The 13506-nt window shown below is 45.4% G+C and overlaps 1 protein-coding gene across 1 annotated transcript in view; it reads right to left on the bottom strand.

Annotated features, from left to right (window-relative positions):
- LOC142693710 (uncharacterized) overlaps positions 1 to 11884 on the bottom strand; it is a 47208-nt gene extending 35324 nt beyond the window's left edge. The window contains exons 1-6 of the mRNA XM_075847609.1: positions 11867 to 11884; positions 11449 to 11634; positions 11250 to 11328; positions 4302 to 4399; positions 4026 to 4137; positions 549 to 653 (exon numbers count right to left, since the gene is read on the bottom strand). Of these exons, the coding sequence (XP_075703724.1) occupies positions 549 to 653; positions 4026 to 4137; positions 4302 to 4399; positions 11250 to 11328; positions 11449 to 11634; positions 11867 to 11884 (598 nt within the window). The remainder of the gene's footprint in view (positions 1 to 548; positions 654 to 4025; positions 4138 to 4301; positions 4400 to 11249; positions 11329 to 11448; positions 11635 to 11866) is intronic.
- Between the last annotated feature and the right edge of the window lie 1622 nt (positions 11885 to 13506).

Genomic DNA, 13506 nt, shown 5'->3' with positions numbered 1-13506 from the left:
TCAGAATATAAAGACATATAATAGACATAAAATAACATGCAAAACAAGTATATAAAAAAAAAAGAAAAAAGATTCCTAATACTTTCGTGAGCTGGGGAACACAGCACAGAACAAGGGCCAATCCCACGATAACGTGTGTATGGATTCCCAAGTAGTGACAACAGGTCTTTTTAAAGGTGAAACAGCCCAAATAAGGAGTCTTTCTGAGAAAACGGAGATTGACATGACTTGCTGTAGCTCTCAGCTACTAGCCTGATCCTATAAGCATTACGTCACTGACAACGTTGTGCACGCGTAGACTGAAAGTACGACTAGGCTGTTAGTTCGGATCGGGAAAGTATGTGAATAAATATTCCGCTGATCTGAATTTTTAGATGTTTCGGCTAATATTTTAAAATCGATCTTAATCTGTAAACCTGAAAGTATTTAAAAAGGTCGAATAGAAAAATTTTTCTTTGAGACTTGCCACCTAATACTGCACTTTCCATGGGAAATTACCCACATCATGGTCATTTTACAGCTTGGATGTATGCTCAAACAACGCTTACCTTTGTTTTTATTGGGGAGACATCCTGCCGTTTGAAGCTCAGGGGTTCCCTCATCGACCTGTTCTAGGTCATAAACCCCTTTGAGTAGAATAACCACATGTGATCCTGTGCGGAAGAAATAAATCTGTATTTACAGCAAGTCAAGATGGTCAGGATAGTCTCTGGAATTTTGCCTTCTAGAAATGCCTCAACACATTCAATTCTGATCGATTATTAGGGTCTAAACTGACCTTGATACAGGTAGTGAGGACCATAAAATTGCAGAGTGCTTCATAGGTCGCAGGTCCGTAGAAGCCTGTGACCTTCAAAAGCGAATAGTGAGAAGGGAGCAAACTACTCCCTGCTCAGGTCATAGTATTCAACTGTGTCCCTGTCCTGTGGATGCGAATACACTTGAAAGTGGCAGGGCACAGGCGCCCTATTGAAAAAGTGCCTTAAATAGAAAAAAATAATAATAAAAGGGCCAGGTGCGGCCACCATTGATCGGACTTGTCTTTCCAGCACATCAAACAGATGTCTGGGGAAAATGGAGTCAAGTCAACACCTTGAACGCTCAGGTTTATCAAATCATCCCTGAACAATTTTTGCAGTGTGGCGTCGACATTATCCTGCTGAAAGAGGGCACTGCTATTAAGAAATAGCTTAACCATGAAGGGGTGTACTTAGTCTGCAGAAACGTTTAGGTAGATGGCACAGGTCACATCCACATGAATGTCAGGACACAAGGTTTCCCAGCAGAACATTGTCCAGATCTCTCAATGACTTTCTCCGCCACGGACTGCTTTTTTGGACTGGGGATGAAGCAGGATCGTTTTCATTCGAGTGAAAAGCAGGCAAAGCCACTACAAAATGTACGGAGCTGTAGGTACACGGTCAATCAGCTGATCGGCAGGGTTCCTGGGAGGCGGATTCCTACCTATTTGAGATTAATGGCCTATGCAAAGGGTAATATTGTAATCAAAGAAAAAACACCTTTAACCTCTCCTAGGTTCATTATAGCTTTAAAGGGACACTCATCAGAAAGGGGAAATTTTAATTTGACACAATATTAATGCATCAGGCTTTATATGTTTTTTTGCTCGTTTTATTTCAGCTGTACTGACATTTAATAGAGACTGTCACCAGATTATAAGTGCCCTATCTCCTACCTAATCTGATCGGCGCTGTAATGTAGATAACAGTGGCTTTTATTTCGAAAAATTATAATTTTTGAGCAAGTTCTGAACAATTTTAGATTTATGCTAACTAGTTTCTTAAAGGGTGTCGCGGAAATTTTTTTTATATATCAATTTGCTTTTAGTGTTTTATCAAAAAATGTTTTATTTGTGTGTTTGTGTTTAACTTTTTTTTTTTTACTTTTTCTTGTCTATAGGGGCTGCCATTTTTTTTCATCTCTGAATGTGTCGATTAACGACACATACAGACATGGAATACGGCACATACAGCCCCATAGTGAATGCGAACGGGACCCGTTCCATTCACTATGCTGTACGCCGCTCCCACAGAGTCCAAATGGAAGGTCTTCGGCTCCATTTTCTTGTGGACCGGAAGCCGCGGCCGGACAGTAAGATTACTACTTCCGGTCGCGGCTTCCGGACATGTGTTCTAATGCAAGTACTAGGAGCAGAGGGAGCAGACGGACCGGAGGGAGCGGCGGCGGCAGGAGCAGGTAAGTTATTTCTGTGTATGTACGTGTTTTAGTGTGTGATTACCACTGTATGTAAGCCTACTACACTGTGTGTTCGCTCAAAAAATGCCGACACAGTGTAGGCGGTTTGAAAGTTCAATCCCCTCCTTTCTCCTGGCACTAGCCAGGATAAGGGAGGGGGGATTGTTTGAAGACGCTAGAGCGAGTGTGTCTTCTCAAATTTTGAAGCATAAAGCAATGTGGTTGCTTTACCACATGCAATGCTGCAATTTTGGGAATTGCTCCATCTAGTGACCAGCACTGGGAAATGTTATAAATTAGAATCTAATTTATAATATTTCCTGACTCGTGAAGAAATTAAAAAAAAGCGTCATACACTTTTCATTCATGCCCAGCTTGTTTCACTGCACAGCGTGATCTCGCGATATCATGCTGTGTAACGGGACTTCCTCCCACAGGTTCTTCATCGGAGCCATGGAAGACTGAACAGACATCGCCTGTAGCATGGGGGGGGGGGGGGGGGGGAGGGGTTTACTAGAGACGTACACAAAGATAGCAAAAAGGTATTTGTTTTGTAGATTAACCAGTTGGTCATGACGAGCCTATTTTGAGCCTTAATAACCATGCGTTACTTTACCGTTTTTTCGTAGTCTCAAATGCCATACCTTTTTTTATGGTTCCGTAGACAGTCAAGTGAGGGCTTGTTTTTTGCGGTACTGATTGTATTTTTTAATGGCACCATTTTGGGGTGCATCTCAGTTATTGATTAACTTTGAACTTTTCTTTGTTCAAGAAAATACAGATCGCAATTTTGACATACTTTTTTCCATCTTAAATTTACAGTTTACCGCATGATATAAATAACATAGTAGCGTTATTCTAAGGGTCGTTACGACTACAGCGATACCAAATGTATAATTTTTTGTGTTTTACTATTTCTGCACATTAAAAAAAACACTTTTAAAAAATATCAAAATGTTTTATTTGTTTTGCCATATTAACAAAGCAAGAACTTTTTAGTTTTCCGCTAACCTAGCTCTATGATGCATTCTTTTTTGCGGGACGACACTTTTTTTGGTACATAAGAACTTTTTGATCGCTTCTTATTGCGTTTTTTGGAAGGCAGGATGAACAGAAGACAGCAATTCTGTATTTTTTGTTTTATGCAGTTCACTGTGTGATTTATAGGGTGTTTTCAGAGAAACATTTTCATGTGGTCAATTAACCCAAGGTCTACTGCACTAACATTGTAATATGCTTACTTTTTTTTTTTTTAAAAAGCCCTCATTCTTAGCTCTCCCTGAGAGTCACATGACCTGTGACGTCATGTTTTCTTCTGCCTCGAGTGGCATCCCGTATACCAATTACAGGACCGAGAATACGGAACATCACTAATGAAGTTTCGTTTAGGAGGCGTATATTATCAGAGCGGACTGGTGTTTAGAAAGTACAAAGCCTCTGGCAGCTGCATAGAAACTAATGGAGCACGCGCACCAGCGCTTCATTGCATCCAGAAAGCTGAGCAAACAGACACAGCCCGCAAGCCATGTCAACAAACAGTGCATGCCGGGAGCGCGAGTAGTAGTACGTACCAATTTTATTTGTGGGGATAATTTCAATAGGTCAGCTACAGTACGGAGAAAAACATTTTTTTTAGGTGTATCCCGGAAATCCCTTTTAAATAACACAATAGCAGAACCCCCGAGGTGCCGTGCATTAGACTGGTATAAATGTAACACATTGATGAAGTGTTACTGTAATGTAGAACTAAGGAGGAACCTCACCTTAACATACCTCCCAATTCACTTTCTAAATTCATCATTACTTACCTGTGGTAACACCTCCTGGAATTTCCTCCTCCACTTCACTGTTATATGGTTGATCGCCCCTCACCCGCTCTTCTACTTCACCCTCCGGCTTATTATAAGTCAGATCTTCCCCCTGATTTCACATATGTAACAATTCAGTACAATACAGCAGAGTGCGAAGAATCGAACAGATCAACATAAGAATCCACCAAAATCTATGACCACATCTATGACCGCAGGACCAAAAATCTCCACACCCCCCTATATAGATCTGATATAGGGCTCAGCTTCATCTACCTGATGATTCTCTGGGACATTGTGATTTTCCTCTGGACAGTCCTGGGAATACAGAGGACTGGGACATCTCCCTGGTGGATTTCTCCTGCTGGATCCATCTGTAGGAAACACACAGTGACTGAATACATGACTACTGTATATCTGTCTATATATCAGACACTTCTCTCAATACCTTCAAGTCTATGTTTAGTTACCAGAACCGATTACAATGTTGTTCTCCTCACCACCTGCGCCAGGGTCCTAGCACCTTGAAAGCCATAGGCCTGATGTAGCCTAACCAGAGTGAATGGCAGGGAGCCAGCGGCTCCACTATAGTATTCATTGTATCTGTCTCCTGAAGATGCGCATACAGTTAAAAAGAGCCTTCCCTGTGCCCCCTACGAACCAGAAATCTCCCCACTTCAAAAGGGGACCATTAGATAACAGTTCCTTTTTGTCTGGGAGTACCCAAGGGTCAGTTAGAGATAGTTTCCTGAGCCATGAACAAAAAAACCTTGAAACCCAATGGATGGGAGCAGTGTCCCCCCAATAAACTGGATCAGAAAAATAATTTTACACTCCGTACTAAAAAAAAAAAAAAAAAAAATATAAATCCTATTCTCTTGCTCGTTGTATTTGGGGGGGGGGGACAGACCCTGGGATGTCCTAGAGCAGTGCGGGAACAGAGTACAGGACCTGGTAACCTATTTAACAGATGCCTGCAAGACCTTGCGACCTAGGGAAGCATCCACAGAGGCCATGGTGTGCATCTGATAGAACTTGAAAAAAGTGTGCAAGGAAGACCATGTGGCCGCCTTGCACACCTGAAAGGTAGAAGCATTATTGTGCACAGCCCAGTAAGCCCCAACCGCTCTGGTAGAATGGCCCGTGATCCAAAAAGGGGGAACCTTACCAGCGGGCGTGGCCTTAGAGGCTGCCAACCACTTTCTGGGACCCTCCGGGAGAATGAACAAGGAGTCTGTCCTCTGGAAGGAAGAAGTGACAGAAAGGTAAGTCAATAAGGCACAGACAACAACAAGGTTGTGGAGGGAACGCTCCCTCGAAAGAGAGATGGACAAAAAGGACGGAAAAACCATGTCCTCAATCATTTTAAAAGCCGAAACAACCTTAGGCAAAAACAAAGGCACTGTGCAGAGCACCACCTTGTCCTGATGAGGAGTCAGAAATCAAGAACAAAACAGAGCCGTCAAATCAGAGACCCTCCAGATGGAAGTCACCGCAAGCAGAAAAAACACTTTCCAGGCAAGACAAAGTGAGACTTCGCGCAAGGGTTCGAAGGGTGCAAACTGCAAGACCACCAAAATCAAGCAGTTGCCAAGAAGGAATTGGAACCGCGTGAGCAACCCCCTATAGAAAAAAAAACTTGACGTCAGAGTTAGAAGGCAATCTGCGACCGAACAAGATGTAAAGTGCAGACACCTGTCCTTTCAGGGAACTAAGGGCCAAACCTTGATCCAGGCCACCTTGGAGGAAGAGAAGAACACTGGATAGAGAAAACCGCAGAAGAGGAATTTTGCGATCCTCGTACGAAGGAAAGTAGGTCTTCCAGGTACAATGGTAAATGAGGGCTGAGGAAGCTTCCCAGCGTTGAGCAAAGAGAGAATATCACTCTTCAACAAAACCGCGAGCCTTCAGGACAGTGGCCTCAATAGCAAAGATGTTAAGCGTAGTACCCTTAATTGGAAGGGAGGTTGGGACGGAGAGGCAATGGTCACAGGACACCAGCCAGCAGGGTCTATGTACCAGCAATGACGCGGCCCATCTAGGGCAACCAGGATGACCAGCATCCCCTCTGCCTTAAAGAGGCTCTGTCACCAGATTTTCAAACCCCTATCTCCTATTGCAGCAGATCGGCGCTGCAATGTAGATAACAGTAACAGTTTTTTTTTCAAAAACGAGCATTTTTTGGCCACGTTATGACCATTTTTATATTTATGCAAATGAGCCTTTAAGTACAACTGGGCGTGTTTAAAGTTATGTCCAACTGGGCGTGTATTGTGTGTGTACATCTGGGCGTTTTTACTTGTTTTACTAGCTGGGCGTTGTGAATGGAAGTGTATGATGCTGACGAATCAGCATCATCCACTTCTATTCACAACGCCCAGCTTCTGGCAGTGCACAGACACACAGAATGTCCACGCGAGATCACGCTGTGATGTCACTCACTTCCTCTCACAGGAACTTCATCGCATCGGATGAGCGAGGACACGCTGTGTGTCTGTGCACTGCCAAAAGCTGGGCGTTGTGAAGAGAAGTGGATGATGCTGATTCGTCAGCATCATACACTTCCATTCACAACGCCCAGCTAGTAAAAAACGCCCAGATGTACACACACAATACACGCCCACTTGGACATAACTTTAAACACTTTAAAAATGGTCATAACTTGGCCAAAAATGCTCCTTTTTGAAAAAAAAAACGTTACTGTTATCTACATTGCAGCGCCGATCTGCTGCAATAGGAGATAGGGGTTTGAAAATCTGGTGACAGAGCCTCTTTAAGCTGGCAGAGGAGCCGAGGCAGGAGAGTTAGAGGGGGAAAACACGTACAGGAGCTGGAAGCTGATCCACGGAGACAAAAGAGTGTCCAGTGCAGGCCTTTGAAACCCGGGCTTGGGAGATGGAGCTGGGAACCTGGCAATTGAACCTAGATGCCATCAGGTTCATGTCCGATCGGCACTGAGGCAAATCTAGTCAGAGTCATCCTCTTGGTGGAGGGACCACTCCCCGGGATCTACCTTTTCGTGACTGAGGAAGTCCATGAGAATCTTTACAGCAAGGCAGTGATGGCCGAGTCCACAATTTGCACCCTTGTGATTGAGAGAAGCCACGGCTGTGACATTGTCCATTTGAACTCACACCAGCTATTCGGACAGCAGCGATGTCCAGTGCAGCAGGCAAACGAAGATGGCTCTCAACTCCAGTAGGTTAATGGGGAGAGAGGATTCCTGTGGAGACCACAACCCCATGAGCTGTGAGGTTCTGAAAGATTCCTCACCACTCCTTGAGACTGGATTGGGTGGAAAGGATCTGCCAGATTAGCAGAACTAAGTCAGGGTACGGCGGGGAGGAGAGCCATTATCGAAGCAATTAACGGACTGTGAAATGAAGAAAATATTGGAGATCCAAGGAACGGTTCCACCGGGAGATGATTGGCTGCTGAATGGGGCACACATGTGGAACTGTGCAAAGAGGAGGATCTCTATCTATGCCACCGTGGTTCTGAGAACCCTCATGCAGAGGCGGAGTGAGGTGGGAGCAGCAGTCTGCAACAAGCGAATCCGGTACTGAAGGAGCGACTGTCTGCCAGAGAGTGTTCCTTCCTCCGAAACGAGTGTTGAAAGCTACTCCCAGCAACACAATCTGCTGGGAAGGAAAGTCAAGATTTGGAGCAGATTACAAATCGAACCGAACTGGCACAAAGCATCCAGAGTAGGGATGCACGATGCATCGAAACTTCGATACTGTGCATTCCCAAACGGTTCCATACCATTATTTCATGTATTTCAATGCTAAGCTGTGCGGCCGCACAGCTCAGTATAGCAACACATGAATGTATGAGTGCGAGGCTGCGGTTATGTTATACAGCCATCGCCCCGCTCCCGAGTCCTGACAAGTGCGCGCCGTCCGGATGATGCGATGCGGCCAGCGCTGCACTAATGAGTGGCGGCACTGAAGACAGAACATGGCGGGCACACTGAAAAACACCCCCATGTTCTGTCTTCAGTGCCTGTGCCGCCGCTCATTAGTGTAGCCAGCCGCTTCACCTCATGCTGACCGCGCGCGCACTTGTTGACAGTAGCAGGGCAATGGCTGTATTACACAGCCACAGCCCCGCACTATAACGGCGAAGATCAGAGAAACCTCTCATCTCAGCGACTATAGTCCTGAATTCCAAATTCTGGTATCGTGACATCCCTAGTCCAGAGTGATCCAGAGCGCAGTCGGGTTATCCGCCCTGGTGGGAGACTTGATCGAAATGTCGTCCCGGTTCGGGGTAGACACCCACATGGTCCAAAAGAACTCTATCATTACAAACAGGATTTTTGTGAGGACACTCAGGGCCATAGCCGAGCCAAAAAGAACAGCGAAAAATTGGTAATGATGGGATAGTACTGCAAAGCACAGGAAGCGCTGGCGAGTCTGGCAGATTGGACGTGCAAATACGCATCCTTAAGGTCTACTGAGAAAACTTCCCGTTCTATGGAAGCGATGACTGAACAAAGATTCCACAAGGAAATGGTGGACCCAGACATGTGAGTTGAGGCACTTAAGGTCCAAGATGTGCCAGACAGAGCAGTCCTTTTTTGGTACGACAAAAAGGTTGGAGTAGAACCCCCGAAACCTTTGGGTCGGGGGAAACGGAACGATGACCCCTTGAAGTAGCGGACAGGCGATTGCATTAAAAAAAGGTGGCCTACCTGGGAAGGGGACTGAGGAACAGCAGACTGAAAGAAATGCTCTGGGTGGGGGACTGGTAAATTCGGTTTTGCATCCAGAAGATACCACTTCCTGAACACAGGAGTCCAAAAATGAGAGCCAGATGAACTTTGGGGTGCAGAAGCCTGCCCCCCCACCCAAACTGAATCGAGCGGGGGTGCACCTCTAGGCAGAAGTGGACTTACCAGCTCCAGTTTGGGCAGACTGAGGTCAGGGTCGCCAGGAAGGGCTAGCCTTAAAGGAAGGTTGGTCCTGGCGAGACGTCGGTCTGGAAGACAGTGTTGAACCCACAAAAAAAAATAAAAATTAAAAACGAGGACCTGCCTTCTTTATAGGCGCAGTCTACTTGACTAGGTTCCAGGGCAGGTGGGTGCTTTTGCTCCCAGTAGTCTCTGAGAAGATTTCATCCAATGTGGTCCTGAAGACACGGGAACCTGAAGAAGGAAGCCGTATTTGCAGACCCAAATATTAGCCAGGTTGTCCGATGAATAGCAATGGTAGAAGCCGAAGCCACCAGTCAGCAGTGTCAAGAGAAGCCTTGCAAAGGTACTTGGACGCATTAGAACGAAAATCCACCAACTCCTACTCAGGAGTCCCAGAGATCAGGTCATAAATGAGTTTGTGTGCCCATTCAGCGACAGCTCTGCTGACACAGGCTGAGGCAAAAACAAGGCGTAAGGCAAAGCCGGAAGCCCCAAAGGCGGACTCGCCAGAGGATTCCACACAGCAACTCAGAGGATTCTTGAAGGAAGTGGCTTCCACCAAAAGCAAAAGAATAGTTTTGGCCAGATGGGAAACTGGGTTCTACCGCCATAAACTTAACTCACTTGGAAGAGGCCCATTCCTAAAAAGGATAGATGGCGTACAGCCAGCTAGCGTGAGAAAACATCTTGTCTGGGTATTTCCATTTGGAAACTATGCTCTGAAGTTCAGAATGAGCTGGAAAAACCACCTTGGGCCATTGAGATTGATGGTAAGAAACAGATTCAGTGTAGGAAAGGGAGTGGTATCACAAACCTGTAAGGGGGTCACAGACAGCCCTAAGAAGCACCTCAACAGAAGTAGGCAGATCCCTCGTCTTCCAAACCAAAATCAGAATGTCCCCCCTCCGACAAGACCCATCTAGGACCCATCTTCGGGGGCGAAGAGAAGGCACCAGACCGTACCTCCATTGAGGGTGAGGCAGAGAAGGCCTCACAAAGCACAGTCAAGAGGTCCTGTGTCTCCAGCAGCATCAGTCGGAATGAAGGAGAGAGTGGGGAAACTATCCAGGCCCCCCCCCCCCCAACCGCCACAATTTGCCCCTGAATTCCTATGAGGAAAGAAAAAGAGCACCATTTGAGGAGCGTGGGTCAGCTGCTCTCACTCACCTAACAATCACCATGACATCATCCTCTATCTCCAAAACGTGTGACCAGCAGCAACAACCCCCTCAGTGGATCACCTGTGGTAAGGGGAGGACACTGGTGGAAGAGATAGGAGAGGAGTTCCTTAGGCTGGTGGGAGCCAGAGGAACTGAACCTCGTGTCACACTTGTCTTCATAGGCAGAGGGACAATGGCGAATTTGATTACGCCGTGCACCCGCCATGGAGGGGAAAACAGGGAGACATCTGTCAGCCTGTTTATCTGCTGTAAAAGGAAAAAAATAAACTAGAAAAATGGTAAACTTCTGCAACAGCAGAAGTGTATGCCTCTTAAAGACACCAAAGCCCCGCGCACACTACCGTAGATTTTGTCCGTAATTACGGACCCATTTACTGCTACTGCCCATGGACACCTTCCTGTATATTTACAGAAAGGCTTCTCAAAAAATAGGAACATTTTTGCTTTTTATGTACAGTGTTCCCATACTTTATTTGGGAGCACGGCCTGCAAATGCGGGTGGCTGTCCGCGGCCGTCCGTGCCCGTAAAAACACGGAATGTGATTACAGGCACAGTTGTGTGCAAGGGGCCTAAGCGAAGACTTAATAGCTCAATGTCTGTAGATGGGGCATATCCTGTAGGAGACAATTTAATTCTTAGTGTCAAGACTCCTACTGGCAAACAGCATATACCCAAGGTCTGTATCCCGCAATGCAACAAACGAGAAAATAGATTAGTCTACAATACCAGCCCAATGGATGCCGAAAGGACACTCTTAGCATCTGTCACATGAACGAATCCCTATGGATTTATTGGAAGTATTCGGGAAACGTAGGGCTCTAACATGATGTGGAAAGAGACGAAATTGTGGATTTCCTACATTACTTGTCATTGTGCATACGTGTATATTTACTGCACATGACCGTATAAAAGGAAATATGCACCTTTGAATGGAAAATATAAAGCAAGGTGTTGTGTTTTTAAGCAATTTTTCTGATGGACTTTTATCGAAAAAATAAAAAAAAAAATTAAAATTTTACTCTTTACGATACAGCTTCTATGCATCGTGAATAAATAGAAGATCTCTGCTGATTCCGTCAGTTCAACGGTCTAACAAAACTCAAAAAAAAAAATCTGTCTCTTACTTTGTGATGTGCGGGGCCGGTAGTTCTCCATCATGACCTCCTGGTACAGATCCTTGTGTCCTTCTAGATACTCCCACTCCTAGATGGAGAAATAGACAGTGACATCCTGACACCTTATAGGAACCTGACACACACAATGACACAGTCATTACCCAGACACCTCCAGTGCGGTTACTGGATAATTTCCCAGCAGTGTCACCTCTCCAGACAGCAGCTCCGTCATCTTGTAGATCAGTTCTAAGATCTTCTTCTTATTGTTCTTCTCCTGTATCCGGGAGTGAGGGGGAGGCTCTGTGATGGGGCTCTGACTACTGCTCCATCCTCCTGACTCATGGATGATGGGAGTCGTACAGTCACCCGATGTCTTCTTCACTATTGTGTATTCCTGTGTATGGAGAGAGACACTTAGAGAACTGAACACAGTTTCCCCCCCCCCTCAGTAGAAAGAGGGAGATTGTGACCCGCTGTATAGACCTCTAGTGACCCCACATCTGTAATACTGGAGACCTCACCTACAAAAGGACATTGAGAAAATAGAACGAATGGGCTACTAGATGGACCATGTGCTCTCCTCCTGCCGTCATCTTCTATGTTTCTATATAGAGGTCACCCTGAACCTCCAGGTTCCTTGTCATTCTCATTGCTCTACAACATTACTATTGCTGCATTGGTGACATGACACATAACTGACCATATTGGTGGCTGATCTTCAGCTTCTTGACGTCACTTGGAAGGTCTGGACGCTGTTATACAGGACACCGGATTCTTCCTATTATGTATTGTCCCTTCCCTATGGGTGACTTGTTCTATAATGTAGAAAAGTTTACCTCTCCGCTCAACAGGTAGATGATCTCCAAGGTGAAGTCTAATATTCTTCTGCTCATCTCATTCCTGTCCTTGTCCATCCTTGGTGGGTCATTCAGGAGAAGGAACGTTGTGGAGGAGAAGATGAGAAAACTGGAGGATCTGGAGGATCTAGTACTGCAGACGTCTTTATGAAGAAAGGAGAAGATGGAAATCATACAGGGGACAACATCATGTGTGACATACAGAACCTCACTTATTGATCATTGAGAGAAACATCTTCTCAGAGCCGTCACCACATGGAATAAAGGGGTATTCCCAACACGGACATTTCTCCCCAGGATATGCCAGAAATGTCTGATAGATGCAGCTCCCACCTCTGGCCGTGCTCGGCTGTTTCTGGAACTCCTATACAAGTGAATGGAGAGAGTCGTGCACATGTGTGGTCACCTCTCCATTCATTCTCCACCTGGATGTAGTCATCACCTCACCAGGCGGGTCGGGGGACCCCGTTCTCCACACACACCTCCCAACTTTCAATTATCGCAAAGAGGGACAACCTAATTTTTTTCCTTTTGAGCCACGCCTCTAATTCCACCCAGACACAACCGGTTTAGACCACACAGTAAAATGCCCCCATACAGCTTAATGCCCCATAGTGCTCACTAAAACAAATACATAGGCTACATACATGACCGTAAAAAAAAAAATGGTCATTAAAAACAGAACAACGGTCAGTATTTCATGGCAGTTTTGCATCAGTGCGTCTCCACATTTTCATTCATTTCCAGTCCATTTTTAATGGCCACTAAAAAAAAAAAAAACGGATGGATTTAATTTGGCAGGGTCCTTTTGTCCCAACCCCATGAAAGGACCACAGTGCCCACATATAAAAAGCCAGTGTCACCTGTAGATAGAGCCCACATAGTGCCACAGTGAATTCAGGTGGTGGAGGAGCCACTAACGTCACTGTCCATACATGGACAGTGACGTCAAGGGCTTCCCCGAGTTCAGCGCTTAAAGAGGTTCTTTCACCACATTATATCTTGTACATGATGTGATCGGCGTAGATTACAGCAATGTTTTTTATTTAGAAAAACAATAATTTTTGACAGAGTTATGACCTATATTAGCTTTATGCTAATGAGTTTCTCAAATGGACAACTGGGCGTGTTTTTACTTTTTGACCAAGTGGGCGTTGTGGAGAGAAGTGTATGACGCTGACCAATCAGTGACCATACACTTCTACACTTCTCTCAATTCATTTTCATAGCACATAGCGATATAGCTATATCACTATGTGCAGCCGCATAAACACAATATGTGTCATGACAATGACTATACATTACCTCCAGCCGGGACGTGATGTGTATTCAGAATCCTGACACTTCTGTGATTTACAGCATAGCAGGCGAAGTCTCGTGAGATTACCCTGTAAGATGTCATTTACGAG

Source organism: Rhinoderma darwinii, chromosome 1 (assembly GCF_050947455.1).
Source record: "Rhinoderma darwinii isolate aRhiDar2 chromosome 1, aRhiDar2.hap1, whole genome shotgun sequence".
In the NCBI taxonomy this organism is placed as follows: Eukaryota; Metazoa; Chordata; class Amphibia; order Anura; family Rhinodermatidae; genus Rhinoderma; species Rhinoderma darwinii.
Note: the sequence above shows the minus strand (reverse complement) of the source record. Positions and strands in the feature narration are given on the sequence as shown.